This window comes from Melospiza georgiana, chromosome 3 (genome assembly GCF_028018845.1).
Source record: "Melospiza georgiana isolate bMelGeo1 chromosome 3, bMelGeo1.pri, whole genome shotgun sequence".
In the NCBI taxonomy this organism is placed as follows: Eukaryota; Metazoa; Chordata; class Aves; order Passeriformes; family Passerellidae; genus Melospiza; species Melospiza georgiana.
Genome location: NC_080432.1, coordinates 75,987,258 through 76,014,268, shown reverse-complemented (window position 1 = coordinate 76,014,268; position 27,011 = coordinate 75,987,258). Strand labels below are relative to the sequence as shown.

Sequence of the window (27,011 nt, the reverse complement as noted above, 5' to 3'; positions counted from 1 at the left end):
TCCCTATCTGCCTATCATCACCTGTATTTAGACTGTAGGGGTTTTGGCTAGGGAGCTTTATGATCAATGTAAAATTTAGACCAGCTGAATCTTCATCTGTGGCTGTGACTGTTAGCCACTGGGCTAATATGTGGCGTAATTAATGGTATTAAATCTGAATCTAAAAGCTAATCTGGTAAAATACTTGAAATGATTTCTAGTTTTTCTTTGTATTTTTTCTAACAGTGGTGGTGCTTTTTGTATTTAGAATAAGATATCCTCAGGGCATGCTGCCACTATTTCAGCAGAATAGCCATAAGAGAACTTTCAATCCCCCGTCTAATCAGCATTCAAATCTATACCCAGACTGACAAACCAAGGAGATATGAGGCACCATTTCAAAGTACTCCTTTGTGTATCTTGAGGGCTCTTGTTTTGGTGAAATTCTAAAAATATTGAGCCAGAGCAGTACCTTAGAGATGGCATGATGGCTCAGAGACTTGACCAGCTTTCTCTTTTAAATCACAGTGGCACAAGAGCTCATTTGACGGAAGCCTTTTCTTGTCCAAATGGTGAGGAGCTTAAAATACAGATTGTGCATTCTTTATGTGTCTCAGACCTTCAAGAGACATATGGCTGAAATTCAAGCAAAGGAGACTTTCTATTTATCTCTTCTATTTCATATCCTGAGAGGCAGATTGATGCCATTCAGTCCTAACTCTCAAAATTACTTCAAATTTCTTTCTTTTAGGGAGGACATGACAAGTAGCCATAGAGATAGTAGAGTAACTCTGCTGAATCAGATTATCTGTTATTCGGGGCAAAAGTGAATTGACTGGAACCAGAATCTGGTTAAACAGAGGATATGGCTGATGCCACTCATCATCAAGAGCATAAGGTATTGAAAACAGCTGACACAGCTGAGTTTGACATGAGACATCTGTACCCTGCACTCTCCCTGTCTCTTCTCTTCATGTTGGCCTGGTGGAGGTCACAGTGGATGCACACAAGAGGATGCTTAGACCACATAACTTAGAGGTAAAGGTGAAAGTTCCTGGTGAAGTATTACCAAGACTTGACAGCCATGTCTGCCAGACTGTTTTCCCCAGAAATCCTTGGAAATATGTTGAATCTGTTCATGTCACACACAAAAAAAAAATCTCATAACTTTTCTTTTCTGCAGAAGGGAAATTGCTGCCACTGTTAAATTACAAGAGAGTGAGATGCTCAGTAAATTGTTTGAGGTCTTCTGTTTTTGACAAATGAAGACCCCAGTGAGGCATTTCCCTCGAAAGCTGTGTCACTGTTGGGGTAGAAATGGTAGCTGTCCCAAAGCATTTGAAAGAATCACTGTCAGTGTGGTTGTTCACTTGTCACACCTTCTCAGGCTCTATTATTTTCAAGTCAACCTAATGAAAAATTTCAAGAGGTAACAGAGTATGTCTTGCCCACCAGTCCCTGCTTCAGTCAGTATCAAACTAGGACTCACATAAAAAAGGAACATTAAGAGTGCATTATATATGTGCTAACATATTTCCAGCATTTGTTACTCACATTAATAACAGGACTAAAAAACTTGACCAAGTTTTCTGTTGAATTAAGCATGGTTCTATAAATAGAAGGCCTTAAATACATTTAAATTAACTCTGAGTTTTTGATTATCCTAGCAATTAGTAATATCTTGCTAGCTACAATATGTCCCATAAGAGTCTGTTTAAACAAGTGAATGCAACTGGATTTAGCCATAAATAAATTAGGATTTATTTATTCACAGCAGAACTTCAGGCTGCTACAGAACATGCGCTGCAGCCAGTTGGGCCCAGCACATCCTACATATCTGACAGCACTGGGGCAAGTCATTAGAAAACTGGTGCCAGGGCAAAATGTGTGGCTTGCTGTTCCTTAAGTACATGTTTTTACTTAGCACAGATTGGTAAGAATAAAACAGAACCATCTTCCCCTCAGACTGTACACCACAGTCTCTTCAAATTAAGGGCTAATATTTTCTTTTTTTTTCTTTTTCTTCAAAATAGAAAGGCAGTCAAAGCTGCCTTGGACCAAATATATTTCACACTTGTCCTGGTTTTCTCACTTTTGACTGGTCATATTTCTGTATCTGTCTGGAAAGTAATTTCAGTGTGGAACAGAAGTTTTGGCAACAAATTCCAGAGTAATTTTTTCCATCTTCTTTTTATATAGGATTTTGATTTCCCCAAAGTCCAGCCAGGGGTGGACTGGCAGAGCCTGTGCATCCTTGTGGTACCAGTGAGGTGAAACTGCTACTGAAAAAATGGGGCTGGAATGGATTAAAGATGAGTCTTTACACAAATAACTCTGTTCTGTGTGAAAGCTTCTGTGCAGTTTCTTCAGCCATGGTTTTTTGCTCGAGCTGCTTAGCTGATACTTTCAATACTCAGCATTTTGCATCACCAGAGATTTCATCTACCACACCAGGTTTACATTTCTGGCGCCTTAGCATGTGTTCAGAGTAAAAGCTGCTTTAAATACTCACTAATGGATTTGTCTCTGGTGCTCTGCACTGTACTTAAGTAAAGTATTGAAACCAAGAGAAGAGATCCAGTACAGAACGAAGAATAGCTCCTATCTTCACTAATTGCCCTGAAGGGTGTTTGAGGTGGGAAGCTTGATTGTTAGTGACATGTCCCTGTGTACTCCTGATGTAGCTTTTTAGACTTTAAGAATACTTCAGGTGCCTCCCTCTGGCAGAAAGCATTCTCGATTGCTTTTAGCTGGACTGGTTTTATGCAGGGCTTCTCTCTTATTTTCACTGAGTAAACATAAATAGTATTGTTATTGTGCACTGTATTTCTTACGCTTAGACCTACAGTAGGAGTTATGGTGGTGATGAATATGGCACAGATTTGTGGAGACCCAGCCCTGTGACTCTTATTTAGTCTCTGTGGCAGGTGAAATCCTGTTCCCATTGGTGCCTGACAGTTTTCCCATTTACTTAAATGAATTAAACACATATTTCTGTTTACGTGTATACATCTTGTATTGGACTCTTAGGTATACATAAAAAAAGCATTTTTAGGTCAGTCTTTGAGAGCTGACTGGCCTCATAAACAAAGAATCTTTATGTCTGATGCTCCAGATTTCTAGCAATCTTGTGCCACTAGGAAGCTGTTAATCCAAGGCATGTGAAATCTCCTTAAACCTCCTTAGGGAGGACAGTAGAGATGCACATCTGGAACTTGGGACCCTCATTCCAGGACAGAATGTAGGGTTCTGCACTGTGGAGCCCTTCTGGAGAATGAGATCTTTTGAACGGGATAACCTAAATGTCAGGTGGGGTTGAGGCTAATTTTAGAATTTGAACGTTTTTAAATCTATTCCTTGTATGAGCTGTGGTCAAAACCGTCCTCAGACCAAGGCATTCCAAACTTCCTGTAAACCTTAGATCTCATACAAGTAAAGCATTAGAAAAGAGTTAAATCTCAGAAAAGTTTAAAGGAGTGAATATGAAAAATTTTATCCCTGTCAATTGAACAAAAAAAAACCAAAAAAACCAAAGTATCTCTAAAATGAAAGGAAGAATTTTGTTTTTATAAAATTATTTTTAATGCTTCCCTTTTTGTTTTCTGGAGAAAACACACTTTCTCCTGTTCAGACATTAGGAGAGTCCTTTATTGATCCCTTTCCTATGAATGCATAATTGGAAGTTCACTGACTTTTAGTTGGCTAAATAAAACAAAGATGGAAAGATGGGAGGAGTCAGCTACAACACATAAATTTCACTGGTGTTATTTCCTTTTGCAGATATTTTCAAAATACAGTTATGTCCACAACAGAGCAGTATACTCATTGTATTAAAGCAAGTCAAATTCAGTATAATTTAATTTAATTTCTAAGTAGGCACACATGCTATTTGCTACATACGCAGAATGGTGAAGAATTCTCTAGGGGACTCACAATTTTGAGAACTTCTGTTTGATGTCATCTTGGAAGGCATTTAAAGAGCTTTGCTTAAAAATATCTGTACACTGAATATTTAACTCTTTCATTTCTGGAATATTTGTATTTCTGATATTTTTCAGGTTTAACTTTCTAGTGCCTCATTTGATATTGTGGTGTGGACTGGCAAATTTATGTCTGTTTTGATAACTGTTTATAAAATCCCACAATCCTAGAATGTTTTAGGTTGGAAGATCATCCAGTTCTAACTCTCCTGCCGTGAACAGGGGCACCTTTAGTAGACAAACACCTCAAAGCCCTAGTGTGTGTTACCTTCTGCTTTTAAGATCCTTGAGTAATCAGCCTTCTGCACTTGTGGATTTAAGAGAAAAAATTACACAGAGAGTGGGATAAGGAGAGCATGTGGAAATTCCCAATATCAGTTGATAATTTTTTAGGACCTATTATTTAATTTCCTTAGGAAAATATAGGAAGAGACTTTGGATCTACACTTTTAGTATTAGTCTCAGGTTTTTGTACCATTATGATTTTAGAAAAATACAATTTGTGTAGAAGTTCTTACACAGACAAAGCAATTATTTTTATTAATGCAATTCCACATAAAGATACTAAGGCAGCTTAGGATACTACGGAGAAGTTCAAATGTGTTTTTGATGTGTTACATTCTTGTAGTTTGTTCTGGCTGGCTGATGATCTATAGGTACATAATTCTGCTCCAGAAGATGAGCTCCAGTAATGGAGCTTTTGAAGATTTCCCAGCTTTAGGCGCATCTGAGGGCACATTTGCAATCTTTGATTTAAACTTTTAAGAAAGGGTGGAGACTGCTCAGAACTTCTCCACATGTGTGGTTGTTGCTCCTTTCCTAACCAAATCTCCTCTCCCCATTCTCAGGTACACGCTGGTGGATATTCTGCGTGCCATACTTCTTTCTTTAGAAGCCATGATAGAAGACCCTGAGCTGCAAGTGAATGGATTTGTTTTGATTATAGACTGGAGCAACTTCACCTTCAAGCAGGCCTCCAAGCTCACACCAAGCATGCTTAGATTAGCCATAGAGGGCCTTCAGGTACCATTATTATTTTCTTTCTTTTCCCAATTCTTCTTCGTTTTGCAGTTCATTACAAATCTAGGGTGATAAAAAAGACCCAAGCAAAACAAAATTCCAACAACTTATGAATAGCAAGGCTATTAACACCTTAACGTGTGGGTGTACAGGCAAGCTGCTTGTGACAAAAGTGTGAACTCAGTCAGCTAACTGCAGTAACTCCTGATGTGTAGGCTCCTTCCTTGCTATAAATATGAGGTAATTTTTTTGTCTTTGTTCCAAAGTGCGTGTCTCTCTGTAAATTCAGATGGTAGCTTCTGCCACAGGAAGTTAGAAGCAATCAGTTTATGTTGTAGTTATGCACAGGGCTAATGAAATTGGGGTTGCTGCTGCCATGCCAGGTTGGTTTTTTTTGTTCATTCTTTTGGGGACAAGCTCTACATCATTTGTCATGAAAGTGTATGGCCTGTGATTAGCTGTGACTATTTATTTACTCAAAGTTCAGCATGTGCTTGGCTCTTTTTCTGGGTCAGGATTAATCTGAGCAGCAGCCTCTGGGATTGAGTATGCAGTGATTGAAATTCTTTTCAGCTCATTGTAAATGCACTTTACATGGCACAGGCACATTGGTGAAAAGGATACTGTGTAACTCGCATCTGTTTCCCATGCTATTTTATTGTTGTTAAAATGAGAAACTAAGGTACTTGTTTTCTACACAAGCCTGAGTTGCCATTTTAAAAATATCTAATTCACTCCTGTGGCAGTGTGCCTTGCTTTTAGAAGGACATATATGCCTCTTCTGTAATGTTTCTATAATTTATACATTTTTGTTACTCATAAAGAAAAATAACAGCCTTACCTTTGAACTTTTTTTCACTGTGATAGTGAGATTTCTGAAGAAACTTGTATAGCAGTAATACGGAGTTTTGATCAAACTGATGAAATGGCTCAACTAGTATTCAGCCTGCTGTTGCACACAGAAGAGTAGTGACATGAGACAAAGATCTTAGGTCTCATTTTGTTGTGTTTCCTTATGCAACAGTGTGATTTCATCATCTTCACAACTACCTTAGAAGGCAGCAGAGAGACCTGTGCTCTAGAAATGCTGCATTTCCTTTTATTGCTCTCAAAGTTGCTTTCTTTTTTGTGCTTTTTTCAAAGTTAGCCATTGTTTTCTGGTTTAGAACATGAGCAAATGCATTAGTAGTCTTTGTTTTCAAATGGTGGTGTTTCTTCTTGGGCATTATTCAGAGATAGTTATTTTGAAGAGAGCAGCAGTGAATAATTGCATCTGAAAATATGAGGGGTGACCTACCAAACTTCAGGTGGGCCCTGAGACTCAGCATTCTCCTGCCATCAATTGGTTCATGACTGAATTGAGGAGAAGTCCTTTGGCTTACTTAACTTACCCATGCCCCCAGCTTTATATTTTCTAATATCCCAAGGCTGATGGTGGCCAGCACATATGGCACCATTTTGTGTAAAGAGTACTGCCTTCAGTACTCTTTACTGCAGAGATGCAAAAGTGGGCGTGAAATACATCAGAAGAAAGAAGGAAAAGGCATTTTAATGACTGCCTTTTATTTTGGAGAAAAATGCATAGCGAAAACATCATTCATTTGATGATGTCAAAGTAAAAAGTGCTTAATCAGGTAGAATGAAAGAGAACAAGAGAAACTCAGACACATTATTTATTTATGATTTTTGTAAATACTTTCTATTTAATCAGAGAAATGAAATTTGCTTTGGCTTATAAGATTTAACAGGGCTCAAGATGCTGAACTTTACTATTTGAAGAATTTAAATATTTGGGTTGCTTAGGCAGAAGAGGACAGTGAGAGTGGGATTAGTGACCACTGAATTTGATGTTAACCAAATCCCTTTGCCTCCTGAATGAAAACTACCGAATTTGCCTTATATTTGCTTAGCTTCCATAGTGAGCAGAATACTCAATATGATATGTACCAAAGGCTTTTCAAGCTATGGCATTTTTTGGCTTTTCACAATGGCCTAATGTTTAAGAAATTGCTTTTGAAAGTAAGAGAAGTAAATATACACTTTTCTGCTGTATAGAAGAAGATGAGTTCTGGTACAAACTTTGTCTGCATATGTGTTAAACAGGAGTGTGGAAAGAATAATCATACCCCAAACTTACTTGTATAAATTAGGAAAACTTCCTTGGTAGCTGTTTCCAGGAAACGAGGCTTTTGATCATGACACTTACAGGACAGTGATTGTCTGTAATCTGACGTGAAATTCTAGCATACCCATCACAAGAGTGCTTGCCAAACAATTGGTGCAGTGTAGGTCAGTGCTGATTTGTAGGACAAATGGTTTTGCTAGACAAGGAAACTTTATGTGGAGGTGGGGGCACTCAGCTGGGACTCTTGATGCTCCACTCCCAGCTCATACACTGGCTGTGTGCTTTTGGAAAAAAGAAACAACACTTTCCTTGCAGATGCTTGTGCCCACAGCATTCTCCTCATTGAGATTTGCTCCTCATCATTGAGAAAAAGAATTTGCACTTAGAGCTCCTACACTTTCCCTAGTTTAAAGACAGAAGGAAATTATTTTTTGAGAGCTGGAACATGCCTCGACTTTAGGACTTTGTGTTGACTCTTCCTACTGCATTCAGTATGTGGATGTTTGTGTGTTCCAGTCTTTAGGTGCCCACTTTTCCCCATACATTGATTTCTGTAGCCAATCACTGATTTTGGGCTTGTGAAGATGCTCATGTTACTCAGCAGCTGTGCTCCTGAAAGCAGGTGTGGGGGGGATAGAATGTAAGAAAATAAAGGTAGTGCAGAAGGTAGTCTCACCCCTGAGGAGTTGCAGCTGTACCAATCACCAAAGATTAGGAGCAGGCCTGCCCTTAACTGGCCACAGCTGTGTCCAATGAGGATGAGTGCTATAAAAGTTAGCTGGGTGAGGAGAGAGTTGGAGTTTGTTCGCTGGGCTGTGAAGATGTGAAGAAGAAGGAGGTGGTGCTGTGAGGAGTTGACCATGAGAAATCAATGAGAAGGTGTGGAAGATGTGCAGTATGATGGCAACAAGTAGGGAATGTTACAGCATTGTGTGCATCAATATCTGAGTGCCTCATAAGATCTCTTTCAAAAGCTTTACAAAATTTTGCCTCCTTCACCAGTAATAGGTTGCAATCTGTCTGCTTCGGCTATTTTTCCCATAGAAGAGAGAAATTTTGAGAGCTCTGAAGAAAACCAGTCCTCCTAAATTTCTGTAGATGGTGATGAACTCTGAGCAAAAAGCCCAGAATGTATCAGATGGTTTCTGGGTAAGGAACAATTAAATTGGCTGGAATTCATCTGGATGGAAGAAGAAAAATTGTAGAGGGAAAGTACAGAAATCTGTGAAACCATAAAATCATTCAGCTTGGAAGAGACCTCAGAGGCTTGGCAAATCAAACCTCCTCCTTAAAGCAGGGTCCCTTATGGATAGGGATCCAGAGGTCAGACCAGGATGCAAAAAAGATCATGGGTGGCTGGAGAGAGTGGACAAGCTGCAGTTGTTATTTGTTATTTACGTTTTAAGAAATGGGCACCATCAGGTGATACTAGGAGGGGGCCTGGCTCTTTGTAAAACACCTTTGTGGAACTCTGTGCCATGAGGAATTCTGGAAGCTTAAATAACTATATTTAGGGAAAATGAAAAGAGAGATGAACTAAGGATTGGTAAATATATAAAAGCCAAATCAAAGTTCACAATTCCTTGGGCTGTACCAAGTTGTAAATGAGGTGGATGCTGAGTGGAAATAATCACATATCTTGTCCAAGTTGTAGCTGCTCTAGCTCTCTGTTTTGGCCTCTGTTAAGGACAGGATATAAGGCTAGGTGGACTTTTGGTATGGCATGATGAAGTCAAGTTTCGTATATTCCACTCCTTTGCCCATTCTGAAAACCTGCCTTTTGTTTTACTGTTTCTGGCACTGCCCTGACCGCTGCTACCAAAACACCTAGCTGAGAACTCCTTGGAAGAAAGAGAGAGAGAGTTCTGGGTATGATTATTTTTTTTGGTGATAGTCCTTTTTTACATAAATCCTTATATGGACTTTTATGGACTTTTAATAATTTTTAATTTTAATTATCATGACAGTAATGTTTCCATAAGGCAGGTGAAAACAGTTTCAAAGACTGAAAATTCAATTTGAAAATCATATTGAAAGTTGGAATTATTAACTCTGATAGACAGCTTTGGGGGTAATTATAATTGAGTTTTGCAAAATGGAACACTATAGGTATGCATGAATCACATTAACTGATTAACTGGTATTTAGTATTCTAAAACCTGGGCCACTAATTCCTCCTTAAATATTGATTTCTATTTAGTGCATAATAGTAGTTGCGTGCATGACAGATTTTTTTTCATGCATGTTTTCACTCAGGCAGGCTGTACATCTCAATGCTTTGTAAAAGTGTGTAGTTGGCTGAATGCGAATGCTTCTCTAGTTAAAAAGCTGGTGGAAAAGAGATGATACACATTTAAATGGGGAGCTGAGCATATGTGGACAGTCATCATTGTTGCAGAAGACAGAAGACTCTTACTTCTGGGACAAGGGTGTTTGGCAGAAACAGTGATGGTGTTATGGGGCACAAGGCAGGTCTTTTGACTGTGTCGTTTTTCTTTTTGTAACAGAGGAAGGCTTCATAAGCTGAAACAAACTCAGTCCTGTAAAAATGAAAGCAAACCAGAAAGTTAATGAAGGCAGCATCCTTGCAGCTAGAACTGTTTTCAAAAACGTCTTTCACACAGCTGTTCTTGTGAGCTGTAGGAACAATATCCCCAGCCAGATTTGCTGCAGCACTGCAAGGTGGAAGTACCAGACCCTGTACGGTTTGGGGATGACAGTGACAGGACTTGCTACTCCCATTTTCTTGAAGTGTGAGCTCTATCACAGGGTCCTGCAAGGAATCTTGCTGAACATTGGGGTTAGTTCAACAAGCACAGAGTGCTTAAACTTTGCCACCTGGTTCTGGGCTATGTCTATGCAACCTGCATGCTGCAGTGCCAAGGATTCCTAGGACAGGAACTTCCAGAACTAGGGACGCCTCTGGAAGCAGTATCATGACTTCATATAATTACATGGTCACATGCTCCATGCAGTGCATGAGATTGGTAATAATGAGCTGAAGGAACACTTTGTGCTAGCGGTGAGCTGCAAAGCACAGAATAGAGCTTTAAATGTTTTTACATCCAGACTTAAAACCGTTCACCCCTCTCACTCAGTGCTTGAATTGTCTACTATTTTTTGAGAACAGGGTCCTGACACATCACATACTGCTTGACAGAATATTAAAAAGTAGCAGACTCAAAATTTTAATGGGAATATCTTCCATTTTTAGAAAGTCTAGTAAATAATTTAATTCAGGTTTGTTTTTTTTTTAAGCAAAGAATTAAATTATTTGTAAATGCTAGGGTCCCCTGAGCCCAGAACCTCCCAGAGAACAGAAGGATGTGCTTGTAAACAGCATAATTTTATACCAGTTCAACTCATGTTCTGCAGCAACAGCAGTTAAATGAGATATTTTTCCTAAGAGCTTGTTATTTTCAAGAGTTTGCATACACTTGGTCTTCCTTACTTGTAAAAAGACCATAAAAATGCTTAGCAGCAATTTCCAGTGGAAACTGGGTAGACTGGAAGTGATTGTTATTTCTAGCTCCTCGCCTGCTATCTGGATGAGCTTGACCTGCTGGGTGAGAAAGGACTTTATGACGATAGCTTGAGTTCAGCTGCAAACAGGCATGTCTGTGTAGACACAGACACCACAGACAGTGTGGTCCCAGTTTTTAACCTGTTATCTGAAGACAGAATAATTAACTCCCTTGCTAGATTCTTTTATGATGCTCATGAAAAATAGGGTTGAATGCCTTTGGACTGTTGATTTATGTATTCTCACAAATACACTTTTAAGATGAGGGGATACCATAATCTTTCTTTCTTATTTTTCTATCCCAAATAATTCCACTGAAAAGTTACTGTTAAGTGTTTCCTAATTTGGGGTGCCTATTGTGACAGGCTATAGTCTGATTATCAGTCACAGTTTATGTATTTGGAGTCCAGCTGACATTTATTTTTGATCAGGAGGATTCAAGACTTTAGTCTTGATCTTGAGCGCCCAAGCCAGGAGTCTGAATTCTAGCATGGCTAAATTAAGAGCTTCTCATTAGATTCTCTTTGAATGCACATAGTGCCATGTGGGCTGCCGCCCTTGAAAGAAATGAGCAGCAGCAGCACACTAAAATCTCCTCTCCTCCCAAGAAACTCTGCTCTGTGGCATCTTACTGAAAGCTGCAAGGAAGCTTAATGGAGTTAAATATCCACCCTCCGAACACTGCTGCTGGAGCTAGTGGAGTATCTGCCTGCAGTAGGTTGTCATCCTCCATGTGAACCTGAGCAAAGACAGACAGAGGGCACTTTGCCAGTGGTTTGCAGATATTTGCTGTAAGCAAGGCGTGATTAGTTGTGGGGAGCTTGGCTTTTGTTCAGACACTTTGATCTAGCTGGCACAGACTCTTCTGCTGTTCCTCCTGCCCTTTCTCCTCTGAGCAGGCTTTGCCACGGTCCTACTGTTTCCCCAGTTCCTCAACCCACTCCTGCTGACATTGTCTTACTTTGTAGGAGTCTTTACTCATGTGAGTATTTTTGTCTCTATTCTGATGGCATCCTCCAAAACCTCAGTCACCACAGATGACTGCATGGCACATTAATTTCATCTTAGACTCCTTAGGAGATTTCAGCCTTTTGTAATCTCACTGGCCAAATGCTCTCCACATCTGGCTTCCAATCACCTTCAAACTCAAATGTTCCCATTGCTCTTCGTAACAGTAATGAAGGTAGCACTGGAGAGCGATTCCTGATCTGTTCACATGCCAAGTGAGTCCTTTAGACACCAGGCTGTTAAGGAAACTCTCCTTTTAGTTCCTCATGCCAGAGGAACTGGCCTGCTTGGTACATGTGACTCGCCCCTCATGGGGCCAGGCAGGAGACATTGGCAGCTTCTGAGGATGTTACTGGAATGACATGGCATGATCTAAAAAAAAGAGTTTTTGTTTTAATCTGATGTTCTCTTCTGCTCAGCAAAGTATATATGGTTAGTCTAGAAACCAATGAAAATGCTCATAGTTTACATTTTCCCCATCAGTTTTGTCAACAGAGAAAAATATCTAAGATGCAAATAAAATTATTGCATCTTAGAAGAGACTCGTACATGAAGGTTGCTTCTTTCTTGAGCTTTTGCTAAATACTGTCCACATTTCTGTTTTTCTTTTTATTAGGAAACTGAATCTATATGCATTAACTAAAGAGAGTGACTTAATTGCTCTGATTAGGCTGCAAAACGAATACAATACTAAGGTGACACAAACATGAAGGGGTTGTAGCACAAACTCAGTATAGGCAATTAATTCTTGTCACTGTGAATGACTTTCTGTTGTCTCTGGTAAACCACACTTCAACAACTGTGTGGTTATAACCATTCCTCAGCTTCAGGATATCTATTTATTTTTGAAAGTGATTTTTCTCAGTCAAGGTCTAAATATTTCTCTTTTCTTCAGTATCTTAAGGCAATAAAGGGAATAATAGTAGTCTTCCTTGTAAGGTCACTCAGAAATAAAAGTAATTTGTTGTAAGTTGTAATGTTAGAGACAGAAGACATGTTTTAAGATCATAGTTCACCTTCCTGCTAAGGCAAGATTATCCTGTGCATTATGTTTTCTAGTGCTTCCCACAGTTTAATTTAAAAGCTTGAAGGCAAATCTGGCACTCACTTTGGAAACCTCTCTAAGACTTCTTGCTCTTCAGATTTCCTCTCGGCATTAGTCCTAATTTTTCTATTTCAAAATGTCAACTCCTATAAAACTCTTTGCTATTTCACTCTGTGCTGTTGGGTCCAAAGTAGGAATTGGTTTGTGACTCTCAGTAACCCACAGAAGGGAATTGTTCTGATGCAGTACCTATCTGCAGCAGCAGTGATTTGTAATCAGGACCTGGAGATGTTCCTCCTGACTTCTTTGGCGCTGGAGATGTTGAGATGTAAAAATCAGTGGGGTCCTCTTTATGTGGAGAGCCTAAATATGTTTTTTTAAATAGTGTTCAATTTACCTGTGTTATCAATCCATTTTATATATGCATCTTTCACATTTACCTCAGAAGTACACACTAGATAATTTTGTAATTATTTTCTGAAACCAATCTAACCTTTATTTTCCACGATGCTAATAAATACTCCGTGATCTTATTTGGCTGTTCACAGTTGTCTTTAGTTAGTCTTCTGCACATACTGCCCATGCATGTGGTACCTCTGCCAGCAAAGTCATAGTGCTCCATCCACAAAACAATGCAATGTATTTTTTTTTGGTGATTTTGGTTTATGTTCCTTAGCAAGTGTTCACCTTCTTTGACAATTATTTTTGATGAATCCAATTTGCCTTTGGTTATAAGCAAAATTTTGACTTTGTTTATAAGTGATTGCTGTGCAGGAAGAATGCTGCTGTCGTAATTCACTGATGTTTGAAAACAACTGTGGGAAACTTCTCTGGGGGAAGTACCATAAAAAATTTGAAATTATATGGCTAGTAAAGGTTTCTCTCATCTCATGTTTCCTAATCATAAAACAATTTAGAAAATTCAATTTTTGAATGTTTTAATAGGCATAAATGTTTAAATTAGTGATACTTTGGTGGTGATTTAAAGCAGCTCAGGAGCTGAAACTTTGGATATATAAAAAATGAAGAAAATTGTATTTCTGAAGAAAAAAGTATTAATTCTTTCTAAAATATCATACTACAGTGTGAATAATATGCTTAAAAAAAAAGCTCCCTTCCCCAAAAGGCATTTCTGTAGTCTTTTCCTGCATATTTTGCAAAAGTGAGAATATATTCTTAAAGAACATCTCTTCTTATTAAGTAGAAAATTAAAATACTGTTTTTTATCTTTCCCAGTGTTTTCTGTAATGAAAACGATTGGGTAGTAGTGATTTGTTTATGCATAATGAATATGCAAACATGGACTGAAATCTGAGGTGGCTGAACATATCGTCCTTTTTGAGGAAAATAAATTTACATTCAATCAAAAAGAATGAATTTCACTCCAGCGCCTGACACTGAGTCAGCATCTCCCCCAGCACAGTTCTGGCTGTGCCGAGGCGCTTTCTTGTTCTTTTGGATCACGTTTTAAGTTGTCCCTCACAGTTTAGGTTTTGACTATGAAATAGTCCCTTATTTTATAGGACTGACTTAAACTTCACACAGTGCCATTGGAAAATGCAATATTTAGTCAGTGATTAAAGACTGTGTTTTCAAATGTATTTGTTATTTCCCTGCTCTTTTTAGTTGGTTCTCATGAATCCTTTATAGCTGTTAAAATCTTTTGGGGCAGGGCTTCCTTTCTGAGAATTGGATTTCAACCCTTGGCCATGTCCACCATTAAAAGCACTTTCTGGAAGGAGAAGGTGTTTCTGCTGTGATTCAGGGGAGAGCCTCCCTAAAGGTGTGTTTCAACTGCAGCTTTCACTAATTCTTACCTGACATTGCACTGGTTGTGCCTTATTACCTACAAAAGCTTCTGAGTTTGCTGGGACCTGCCTTCATCTCGTGCTAAGCTACTTGACTGAAAGTATATATTAAATAGTATAATATAAATTTAGAGTACTGCATCTTCTGGCTGAGGGCCAACGTGCAAAGTATACAGAACCCAGGGCGAATCATCAAGTACTGGTAGTCCTCCAGCATTCTCCTCAGAAAGTCTTTGCAAGGTACAGCCAGTCCTCTGAAATCTGCAGTGGATCTTTCTGGTCTTTACGCAGGAACCCCATGGAATATGCTCCAGACACACTGAGTCCATGCAGAAACACTGGATACATTCGGTAATTTAAGTGCAGTTATAAACCCAGCCTTTGCAATAGGGGTTTTCATACTCTTCTGCAGAAGAGTATATGGTGAAAATCTAGGTTCCTTCTGCAAGGAAGATGGAAAAGATTTTGAAGGATAGTGCTTAACAAAGGGAAGAAGAGGACACTAAGGATGTCAGGAGAAGACAGGATAATTATGAAGGGATAGAGCAAGGTGTTGGGCAGAAGACAGACCTAAAAACTGCCCTTCAGTTTAGATTTTGAAATGTTTCAAAGTAGATAATTATATTTCCTCTTTTTTGGCTTTATCAATCTCATTGACTAAATTGTCATCTGTAAAACAATTTTTTTAAAAGCTGTGTAGACGTACCATTGGAAAATAAAGATTAACATTTTTGAAATCATAGCTGTCACACATCTGCTGCAGTAACTGAGCTTTACCACAGCACCAGATATTATCATTCCCTTCTGGTTTTAGTCAGTGAGCATACCACCATAACGTGGTGACTTTGACAGGCACCAACCGTGCCTTGAGGCTGTGTTCTTCCTCAAATTCTTAATTCATTTTACATGGGTTACATGGTTTAACTGCATACCCCCAGCAACATGTTTCCATTATGAGGGGATGCAGTTAAATAGTTGTGATTGATGAGGGATTATGTACCAGTGAGAAGCTGCCTGAGCCTCTTAACCACTTATTTCCTCATCCTTTATTTTTCAGGGGTTTGGGGATGCAGATCTGCAAGCAAGGTTTGACATATGTTTTGGGCATTAGCTGAGATCCATTGGGTCACGCTTTTCAAAGCATTTTGTTAGGAATATTGAGCAATTGATTTTCTCTGGAAAACGCTAGGACGTCTTCATACTATTGCTATCAGTATGATCCAATTCTGTTCTCCACAGAAATTCAGCAGGAGTGCAATTTAATGAGACCAGTGAAAGGAATCTGACTGCTCTATTTATAGCACACTAATTGATCAGGGTAGCCATGGTAGGAGGAAACTTCTGAGAAAATCAATGCAGTATCAAATGAAAGTAGCACACAAGCCTTTAAAGACAGCTGTGTGAAAGCCAGTTAAGGATGAATTAGTTTGAAGATCCATGGGAACATGTTGGACCATGTGTGTTCTTGCTTTAGGTTGTAAGAATGAAGCCAAACTAAGCAGCATCTTACATGCGAGTTGAGCCTTACTGTGTATTTTTTTCTTTGTCCTCTTATACTTTGTCCCATTAAATCTTCTTGGTGGATTGTTTTAGTCTCTTATGGGGACTGGAAATGTCTTCTTTTAAGAGCTCCCCTTTGACAACCTTGCCCTGTTTTTGTAATGAGGATGGCAGCCACGCTGGGTAGGAGAACTGCAGAGCCTCTTGGCTGTGTGTCCAACACTCAGGCACAGTTCCAGGTCTCATGGCTTTCACTTAAATGCAGGGAGAAGATGGTCTGTCTCCCTCCATCCTCATTCCTGTCAACAAAATCCTAGTAAGTAGCAGATACATGAAGCATAACTGTTTATACTCATCGCTAGTGTTTCTTAAATCTGTGTAATCAGCCTTTGCTTGCTCCCCTAATTGCATTGTTTCCTCATGGAATCTGCTAAAGTCCTGAACAGCCCCTTATTTGCCATCCCTGAAGGTTATGGGTATGTGGCAGATATTCTCCTTTACTGGGTGTATCTCCATGCTGTGGGCTGACTGCCCATCAGTACATTGCTTTTGAGCTGCTGTAGAAGGATTAAGTAAGCAACAAACTACCACGGAGGCATTTTAGCAGTAACTTGTTACAGAAAGAGTCAGAAGGGGAACATATGTACACTTCAGTTACTTTGAATGTGCTTTTTCCTCTTGTGTTCGTACATACACAAAAGTTTTACCTCTTCCCTAAAGGATGGCAAACATGGCAATGATTACCAGCAAAGCTGTCCAGGCTGTCAGTGTGTCTCCTTTCCTTCAGTACTTGAATGTGCTTGCAATTAAATGAATAAAAAAATCTTGCTTCATTTTACAGCGTGTAGGATGCAGCATTTAGAATGCACATACTTTTTTCACTAGGATTATTAAAGACATGGCATCATGAAGTACATGTATGAATAATTCTGTTTTTCTGCTTCTTCATAAGAAAGGAGTAAATAATCTACACCTTTCATGAACAGTTAATTTCTGTGGTCTAGTTTTACGTAGCACCAATAGCTAAGCATATGAATGGTGCTACATCTTCTGTTCATTCAGTTCTGAGCATATGTGGTGGCATGGAGTTGTGGTTTAATTAGGTAGATGAATAATGTCAGAAATATTGTCAATTATCTGATGGTCTTCATCTTTCTTTAAGCCCTGACTGTGAATCCAGTTCCCAATGACATCAGCAGTTGCCGTGGTGAACTTTCATAAGCTAGTCTTTAATCTTTCATTAAATCATAGCCTAGGAACCAGACATGAGGATTGAGATGAAAAAAATGTGCATCTGCAGCACTGATGTCTTCCATGAAAAACAGGAAAGCCACACTTCTGTGTTTTTGGAAAAAAAGATAATTTGCTGCATTGGTGAGCACACTTTCTCAGCCAGTTACATTGTCTAAGCAACACCATGCAAGAAGAATTTGCAGAATATAAACAGAGGTGGGATGTGTGGGGCTTGAGAGCAGCTGAAATCGAATATGACAGGGTCTGAATGTGATGAATGACTCAGCTCTGTCATGTGCAAGGCTTGAGAATGGTGGTAAGGCTGGCAGGTTTAGGATGTCTTTTTCTTGCTACATTGGGCTTTAGCTGGACATTTCTAAGAACAACACACTGCAGATTTAAATTATTTTTCAGAAGGGCACTGGGGATGTCTCCATGTGAGCTGCCAGCACAGAGGTGATGTGTGAACTCACACTCAGACTGACACATGGGAAAAAAAGAATGGGACAGAGGGCAGAGTACTTGAGGGCCCATGTGAAGCAGGGTGGGTCTTGAGAAACAGCTCTTGAGCTGGGAGGGCAAATGGAAACTGAGTTGTTGCTGACAAGCCCCCAAGTGTTTGGTGTACTGAGCTGAGACTGGAAGAGTAGAAGTGTCTGTGTTGTAAGGGACATAAAGGTGCAATATAAAGCTTTTGTTGTGGAACAGCTCCCCAGAATAGCACTTTGGTCTAAGATGTAGCTGCCTCATTTTGTGCTGTTTTATCTAATAGGAGAAAATTATTCTTCCCAATGAAGCTTAATGTGCTTATGTCATTACAGCACTGTGTCTCTAAGAATGCCATCATAGGAGCTGTTACTAGCACAGGTCTTCTCAGCAGCTCATTTGTGCCCAGGTCTTGGTCTACCAATACAAAGCTCTGTCCCTGTTCTGTTTGTCCTAAATTAGTCCTGCCTCCTGTACGTGACCAGATCTTGAGCCAGTGTTTCCCTGTGTTTATGCACTCAGTGCCTGCTTTTGGGGAAATAAGTGCAATAGCATTTTTTTTTCCCACAGTAGAAATTGGAAGCCATTATTTTGCACTTTGCAAATGGAAAAAAAATTAAAGAGGCAGGAAAAAGACCTACAATTGCTTTGTTCTATTTTGCAAATACAGTAATTGAAAAAAAAGCCAGAAAAGAGAAGAGCAGAATCTGGAGGTTTGTTGGGGGTATTTTTACACATTTTAAAGTTGGGATTGATTTCCTTTAAGGTTATGAATTCTTGCTCACAAATCTTCTATGCTTTCCCCGAGGCTTTTTATTCCTGGATAGGTTTTTGACAATTTAAAGTTAGTCAGAAGAAGTACACTAAGCTGTAATTTATGTTGCCAGGCGTTATTACCCAAGGCCCTGCCTTCTCACACAGAGGAGCTCACAGGTGAAACTGCAGAATAGAATTATCTTTGCCTGGGCTGCAAAAAGAGAGGTTGTCTGTGAAAACACTCTGTCATGTTTTGCTACCAGCATCAAGTTCACACTTATGTCCTTGAAAAATATCATTTGCTCGGATGACAGACTGTCACAGGGCCAGGACATAGGTCATTGCTGTGAGATGAGAGCCTTTTGGCATTCTTCTGAGTCACTGGCACCATCTGTCCCTCTTCCTGAGGTAAGGCCGGATGGAGGCCCTGGCAGGCTGTTCAGCTTTTTATTTGGCATTCCCGACCTTGCATCCATCGCAGTCTGATGGGGGGGCTGGTTTGGGATGACTTGCTTTGTTCCATGTTCTGCAGCAAAGCCTCGGCATAATCTGCTTTGATTCACATATTGTATTGCAGGAGGCATGCTCTGCTGCAAAGCAGATGGTTTCAAAAGGAATGTTGTTGGTATTTGTGCATCGTATTGGGACAGGTGTTGCTTGCTTCTCTCACCCCTCCTTGTTCAGAACCTTGATGTTCTTTTCAACACACAATAAAAACTTAGAAGGGAATTCAGTCAGGATTCATATAGATCACAATTTGGTCACTCAAATAGTGTCAGCCCAGTTTCCCTTTTTTGCTTCTATTAGGTGGGTGATGTTTCTTGTCCTTTCTCTTGGGTTTGATCCTTTCAAAATGGACTGAAATTCACAGCCCTGGGCTCATCAAGCACATATCGATTAAAAAAACCTCAACTCAGAATAACTTTTAGGCAGCACAAAATGTGGCAGTAGGATATTAAAGATAAAGGGTCAGGTTTCCCACAACATTGTATGTGGAAAGACTTGGTAATCCCTGTTGATCTTGCAGATACAGTGGTGACAGAGGAGAACAGGACTTTACAGAGAAACCCAGGGCTATGAGTTTGGCTGAATTCATTATGAGGATTGCTGCAACACTAGAAAAAATAAAAACTGAGTGAATTTGAGCTTAGTGCTGTTCGTGAGCTTTCAGACAAGTAGTAATGATGGGTGAGGCTTGGCAGTGGAAGACATGGGGTTATATGTGTATTGACACAGGAATGACACTGAAATGCTCATAGGAAAAGGGAGTTCTCTACGGATCTGATGTTCAGTGTGAAGTGAGCAAGGAAAAAGCACTGAAGTCTGTGGCTGATGAGGTGAAAGGTGACCCACAGCACCCAAGGCACTGAAACCTGGGGAGGACAGTTGACAGGGATGAGGGAGACTGGGGAGAAGGCAGAGAGGATGGAAAATGGCAGTAACTGAGGGCATCCTGTTTCTTGAGCATTAACTGTAAAATAGAAATGGGATGAACAGCAAGTTCTTTTAGAATGAAATGTACTGTAATGCATTTATATGTTAATGAGAAGGAGCAGGAGGGGTGAAAATAGGAGCTGTCACTGCAAGAAAATGTCATCAGGCATAGAGTTAGAGGAGTTGGTGCTAGAAAGTAAAATTTCCATGTTGTTTCCCAGGTAACAGGTGAGTGTGTTGAGGCTGGGAGATGTCCAGGCTGTGAAGTGAGACCTGGGGATAGAGGCTCATGTTTGTGTGTGCCATTTGTTTTGCGCTCATTTTTAGAGTCCTAAAATAGATCTAATTTCCCTTAGTGTTACATAATATTGATTCAAACCCAGATTTTCAATATCTTTAATTAGTTTTAGCAATTAAATTTCTAGTTAACACATTTAAAGTAATGAATGCAGCTCTCCATCCTTGCAGAAAAGGCTCAGTTGTTACCTGCAGTGAGTGTGCAGGTGACTTTCACCAAAACTGATCCAACCCTATTTCCTCTTAAGCTAGACATGATGTTCCAGTGCAGGAGGTCCAAACTTTCCCATCCATGATGCTGGTGTCTTTCTGTGCCTTTGTGTTCTCTTTATTCTCTGTGCCCATCTTAATGGTCCTGCAAGCTCTGGTGCAGCCTCCTGTGCTCCCAAAGCCCTGCAGCTTTGGAGAGTTGGCAGCGGTCGCCTGTCCATGGAGATCATCAGAGTTGGTGTCAATTTGATGTGGATTTGAACAAAGCTAGGCCTGCCAGGTTGGACAGAGAGTTACTTGCTTGAATTTCAAAATTTTGACTTCTGATTTGATTCTTGCTTCAGGCGAAATTTCAGATCTCTCATTTGAAGAGAAAATATCTTCCCTACCTGGCTGGAAGCCATGTCCAGGGCAATGCAGTATGATCCCCGCTGGGAATACTTTTCATCTGCAGAAATTGTAGATGATACATATACTTGTGCACATGCTTTGATAGTAAATAGCATCTCTACTTGTTATTGCTTTGTGTAGTACTGAAAAGCACATATCAGTATGATAGGTAGGGATCAGGGAATAATTATAGCTTGTGTGGACTATATAAAACTATATACAGCCTGCTGATCATGCAACAATGCATCTCTTTTATAAACTTGTGCTCTATTGGAATAAATATTGTAATGTCTTTGTTCACATTCTGAACTATATTGATCTGTCAATGCTTGTTTAAAAATAGTGTTGTAGAAAAGATAATAATTTTTTGCAAACACATCTACAGCTGTATTTTTGTTAGTGTCAAAGAAAACCAACACAATGATGGAGAGTTTTATTTCAAAAGTATAAAATGCTTGTAAATATTTTTTTTCTCTTTGAAATGCAAAACCATGCAAGGTCTTGCTTACATTTTTTATTTACTATGAATTCAGCTTGTCTGTTAATCTAGCTCCTGTTCCCACTGGGGTTGTGCTGTTCACCCTACTGATGATAGGGAATAAGTTGTTTTTATTATATGCATATGGAGCCTCTTACATAGAAAAAGCATTCAGTAGATACTTAGCAGAGGAGAACCGTTTTCAGACAGGTATGTTCTAGAAAAGGATAATGACCTAGCCCAGATGAGTTATTCTTTAAGACTATCAGAAATAGTTATTACCATCAACATTTACAGCTCTGCATGTGGATTTTTTTATATTGGATTTATCACTTTACCCAGACTGGACTTGATTCTTACCTGATGCAGAGTCCAGCTCCTCACAGGCAGATACCTTGCTGTGACTGGGGTTCTCCAAACCCCTGCATGCTCTCACTAGATCTGCTTATCTGTGAGTGAGTTCTGAGTCCTTCCCTTGTGACTGATATTTAGATCTGGGCTATTCTCCCTCACTTTCCCCCTTTACCAAATGTTGCTCCTGATCCCAGGGTTCTTGGTTAAAACCTTTGAGTTGCCTGCTGAATTAATTGGAATATGGACAGAACTTATATATTACTATTATAACTTATTATTATATAATTATAACTTACCTTAAATGTAAATGGCAATACATTTCTCAGTGATGTTGAAAAGGAACTCAGATGCTGAAGACCTGACAGCTGAGAAAGTAATAATGATGCATATTTTGCATGGAGAATCGTTCATATCTTGCAGCCATTTCTAATCACCATTACACCAGTACAGAATATGGACAATAAAAATTTCAACAGGGATGATAGGAACAGAAGCATTGGTGTAATACCAATTTTTGTAAAAAAGCGCTATTCAGTAGAGGTCACTGTAGTGAGCAAAAACATCTCTCAGGCATCCTTACTGTGTATTTACACAATAGACCTCATAGTGCTTGAGTAGCCACTCTGTTTAATTAATGGTATTTAAAAGGTTTAATCTGTGTGATTAATAGAATTTTAAAAATCCATAGCTAACTTTTGAAAGGGAATATGTTTATTTTTTATGAGGCATAATAATTTAAAATTGCTTTGTGTTTTCCTGAGTTCCTTGCTGAGTATAACTATGTACTAATAAAACAGACATGCCTAGGGCTGCTCCCTTCTGCTGTAGTGGCTGTGTCCTGACTATTATTATTTTTGTTAACCTACGCATATAGCTAGATTCAAAGGTCATTTTGGAAACAGTGTTTGATTTCTGTTTACCTTCCAAATTGTTTGGTAGAGGGACGGTGGCTATGACTTACTCTAACAGTTTCACAGTATAGATAAATGAGTTTCTCCTCCATGAGTGTTTCTGGGCACTGTTAATTGTGGAGCATAGATGCTGCTTGGGATTTTGTAGAATGTTACTTTGTGTATCTTGGTGCTTCTTATGGTACATTTCATAGGGAAAATGCCTGGCTCTGTAGCTAGAAATGATGGAGTACACCTGATACAATCATACTGCAAGTCCACAGTGAGTTGAAGCAAGTGAGCTGTATGTGAAGAACATTGCTTTGGAGATCTTTGATGAGCCTGCACTCACCCCTGCAGGCTGATGTAGCAGGATTGGAATGTCACAGAGTTAGTCAGGCTCATCAGACCCACTTGCTATAAACTCTTATTCATAGTGATGACATGATCACATTTTACATTGGGTAAGTTGTCGTGTCTGGTGTTTTCTCATTCTTGATGACACTTTGAGGCAGTTAAATGCTGCTGTAAAATGCTGGAGTCAGCTGAAAGTACAGAGTGGATTTAGATATGCAGAATGAGATTCCATGAGTTGTTACTTGATGAAGGCATTGATGGTAATGCTTCTCTGTCTACAATGGCGCCATGAGACTTTATATACCCAGAAATGGTCAAGAACCTTCAGTACTTTTTTCCTGCTGTGAGCTGGCAGCTTCAGTGAGCACACCAACTGTTCAGTTGTGCTGGAACTCTGGGGCAGAGTTGAGCCAGAGGAGAAGAACCAATTACTGAAGTGCCAACAACCATTGGGCATCACCTCTGGAGGTTGTTCTGCATGGCCTCACTTTGCAGGTGAGGTCTGTCACAGTCACAGGACTGGGTGATGAAATTTCGCAGCAGTGTGACAGCTTAAAATTACAGAGCAATCTGTTTGAATACTGAGGGTGTCTTGGGACGCACAGGATTGTGCTTGCCTATGATTTATTGCATCACATAACTTTCTATGTCAGATCTGCATCAAATTCAATTCCTTATTCTGGTGTAAGCTTGTGTTGTGTAAGATCCCAGCAAGAAACAGAATGATACCTGTTAGAATAGCTCCAAGATGCTGCATTCTTATCCACAGAAACATAGGCCATAGTTCTTCTAAAAATTTAAACAGAAACATTATAGCCTTGACTCCAAAGCCTTTCTAAGAAGAATCCCAGTCGATAACAACTAAAATTTTCCATAACAACTGTAAAGTATCTCCCTTCTAGAGATGCTTTTATTTGAAAAGTATCAAACAGGTCAAAATGGAAGTGTTTAATTTTGGGAAAGCTGCCAGCGTTGAGTGGAGCATTCAGATCCTCATTTACCTCTAGGCTGTATCTGTTCCTGTCTCCAGGAGGCACTGTTGTGCACTGTAGGAAAAAATATTTCAACCAAATAACATTGACTTTGTAAGGAAATGGAAGCTTAGAGCACTCAAACTAAAGCTCCTGGGGGGCAGTAGCAATAGCTAGCAAGAATTCTGAGATAATTTCCCCCCTGCTTTTTTTTTTTTTACTCCTTCCTTCCGCCACTTCCTTCCTTCCTTCCTTCCGCCACTTCCTTCCCTCCCTCCCTCCCTTCCTCCCTCCCGTGAACTCAAATTCTAAGATAGCCTTTGCATTTTGTATACTGGCAGATTTAACTGCTGCATTCTTGTCACACAACATTTAAATATTCATGCTGCCTTTAATTTTAGTGCTGAAAGATTGTAGTGGATGCGATGATGCGGGAATTTGGGCTCAGAAAATGGAAGACTTTTAATGCTTCGGCTACATGTGAAGGTTTATCAGCCAGACTCCAAAATGAGCAGAGCTGTCTGAAGTACTGCTTTAAATGATCTATTTCAGTAAATATGCAGCCAGGATCTTCAAGTGGCTAAGCATACAGCTGGTGTCTGATGTCCAGAATGTGGCTCAAAATGTAGTTTATTCAGGATGAGAACAGGTATTACAAATCTATAGTGCTACACTGTACACATATATAGACGTCAGCAAATTTCTTTGTCTGAGTTGCCAAAAACTAAGGTTAAGAAAGAAACGTGTTAAAAATCATCTTATGGTTTTTCCAGGTTGGATTTAATTACGTTTAAGGAAATTTAAGTGATTTATCTGTGTTTCTTATTTCTCTGTGCGCTGGCAATAGGCAGCCTGTCCCCTCACTGCCAGCATCTGACTGATTAATTGGTCTCTTGCTTGATCTGTTTTCCTTTTTGTTTATGTATAACTTGTTCTAGTGCTTTCCCTTTTTAATATGGTAGCATCAAATTTGTTTAAGGTCTGTGAACTAATGTGGATTAAAAGTCAAGCAGCAGCAGCTCTAATACATAATTGATTTACCAGTAGGGCACAAGGAACTGATTCTCGTTCCTAGATAGGAAATGCCTTTTTTTCCTATGCTGATAGCCTGAGCTCTTAAATCTATGTTAAAGTGAATAGACTACTGGAAATTGCCCAATTATCCATGTTAATATTTTTTTTAAGAGAATAATTTTCTGTTTGAGGCATAATGATTTTTATACACATACACACATGCACTGTTTGACACGTTCCTTTTAGATTTCAATGCAGTTCTGTTCATCGGCAGTTGAAGATGTCTTATCACTAGAAAATGTGGTGCATTTTGAGTCTGTATCTGCATCTTGCTGTGACCCCACACCTGGTAATATCTAACAAAAGATTTTGCTTGCTTAAACTATTTTTTCTGTACAGGTGCAAGAGCTTTGTGACACAGTCTCAACAACAGCATCCATTTGTGGATGGATAGGTTGGAAGAGACCGTGTCTGCTTATATTCACATTAGCTCTGATTTTATTTCAGCTCATCCTGTGTTGCCGAGGAATGACTCTTGCCTGTTCAGCTAGGCGGAGGTAGAGGCTTGTTTACGGTTTAATATTTAATGATACTCTCACTGAAGTGAGGAGCTGTGTATTCTCAGCCTCCCTCTGAGGTGCACACGGTGGTCACAGCAGGGGCCTTTACAGCTGCAGCCTGCACATCGTGGATGGCGGCTGCACGGCTGCGGCGCTAATAACGCGGATGCGCCGGACAGCACGGCACAATGCCCTCTCTGGGGCGGATGGAAGGGAAGCAAGAGACAGCCAGCAGGGCTCTCTGCCTCCCATTCAGTCCACTCACGCATGCCATATGCCATCATCCCTGTGCTGGGGATGTAGTTCTCTGGGTAGTACCAACCACTAGCACTGGAGTGACAAGAGTAGAGGAAAGCAGAATATTTAAGCCATGCTGGAGAAGAGGGCTCAAATCAGAATGTGGCTAAATCAGAAAAGTAGAGTGAAAGGTGAGGGAGTGTCACCGTCATATTTTCTGGGAAAAGTCCCTTTGCCCAGGATTCTTCTACTGAGAAGCCTCAGAGAAAAAGGAAAACAATAATTATCTGATTCGCTTCTCCTGTGTTTTGCTGCTTTGGAATGTGTTTGGACATTGTTTAGCAACAGGTGATTGCTTCATTGGTTTCATGTGAATTGTTTTGACTTATTGGCCAATCAGTGCCAAGCTGTGTCAGGACTCTGGAAGGAGTCACGAGTTTTCATTATTATCTTTTTAGCCTTCTGTAAGTATCCTTTCTGTATTCTTTAGTATAGTTTAGTATAGGATTCTTGAATATAGTATCTTAAAATAATAAATTAACCTTCTAAGAACATGGAGGCAGATTCATCATCCCTTCCTTCATCTGGGAACCCCACAAATACAATAAGAGAGGGAGGGAGGATCTTTTTTACATACATTCTTACGCTTCGTGGAAAAAGTAGGTTACGCTGGTCTAGTATATTGCATTGCACTTAAGATGCTACAATTTGAATAAGGTTTTAGCAGTAGAGCAATAAACATTTTGCGATCTCTAGTTATAAACATCTAAAGATGTTACATATGCAAAAGCACTATCTTTGTAAATAATGCTATACTTAGAAAAAAGACATATTTTCAAATGCAACCACCCTTTGTTATGTTGCTAGAGCTAAGAGCAGAGCAGCAAATTGTCAGTTTCAAAAAGGAAATTGAACTTCTTTCCTCGAGGTGTGGTTAATGAATGGAATTAACTTGACTGTTGCTGACTTTCCCTGGTCTGTGGGAGGCCATGTTGCCCTCTGACATTTCTGAAAAAGTGGGCTCACTGGTGGGTGCCAGAATTGGGGAGGCAGCTCATTCCCAGCCTTTGGAAACTGAACTTGTTCAGTGTTGGGCAGACAGCTTTGGTAGTGGCTATGTTTTGTAATCCTGTTTCAAAGAGTGTGATGCATGAAATGTCATGGTTTGCAGGTAAGGTAAGCCTTTGTTTAGTGGGAGAAAGCCAAGCACATTTTTGACAGTAACTTGTTAAGGTGAGTGACATCAGCCAAGCCAAGTAGCTTGAGTAACTTGCATAGTGTAAATATTAACATCTACCAGCAAATATTTTTTTAATTGCCTTTGAGGAGTCTGTCATCACACTGGTTACTTCTGCT

At 39.7% G+C, this 27,011-nt stretch overlaps 1 protein-coding gene across 1 annotated transcript in view; it reads left to right on the top strand.

Annotated features, from left to right (window-relative positions):
• CLVS2 (clavesin 2) overlaps positions 1-27,011 on the top strand; it is a 49,755-nt gene that overhangs the window by 4,227 nt on the left and 18,517 nt on the right. The window contains exon 2 of the mRNA XM_058021779.1: positions 4,808-4,982. Within this exon, the coding sequence (XP_057877762.1) occupies positions 4,808-4,982 (175 nt within the window). The remainder of the gene's footprint in view (positions 1-4,807; positions 4,983-27,011) is intronic.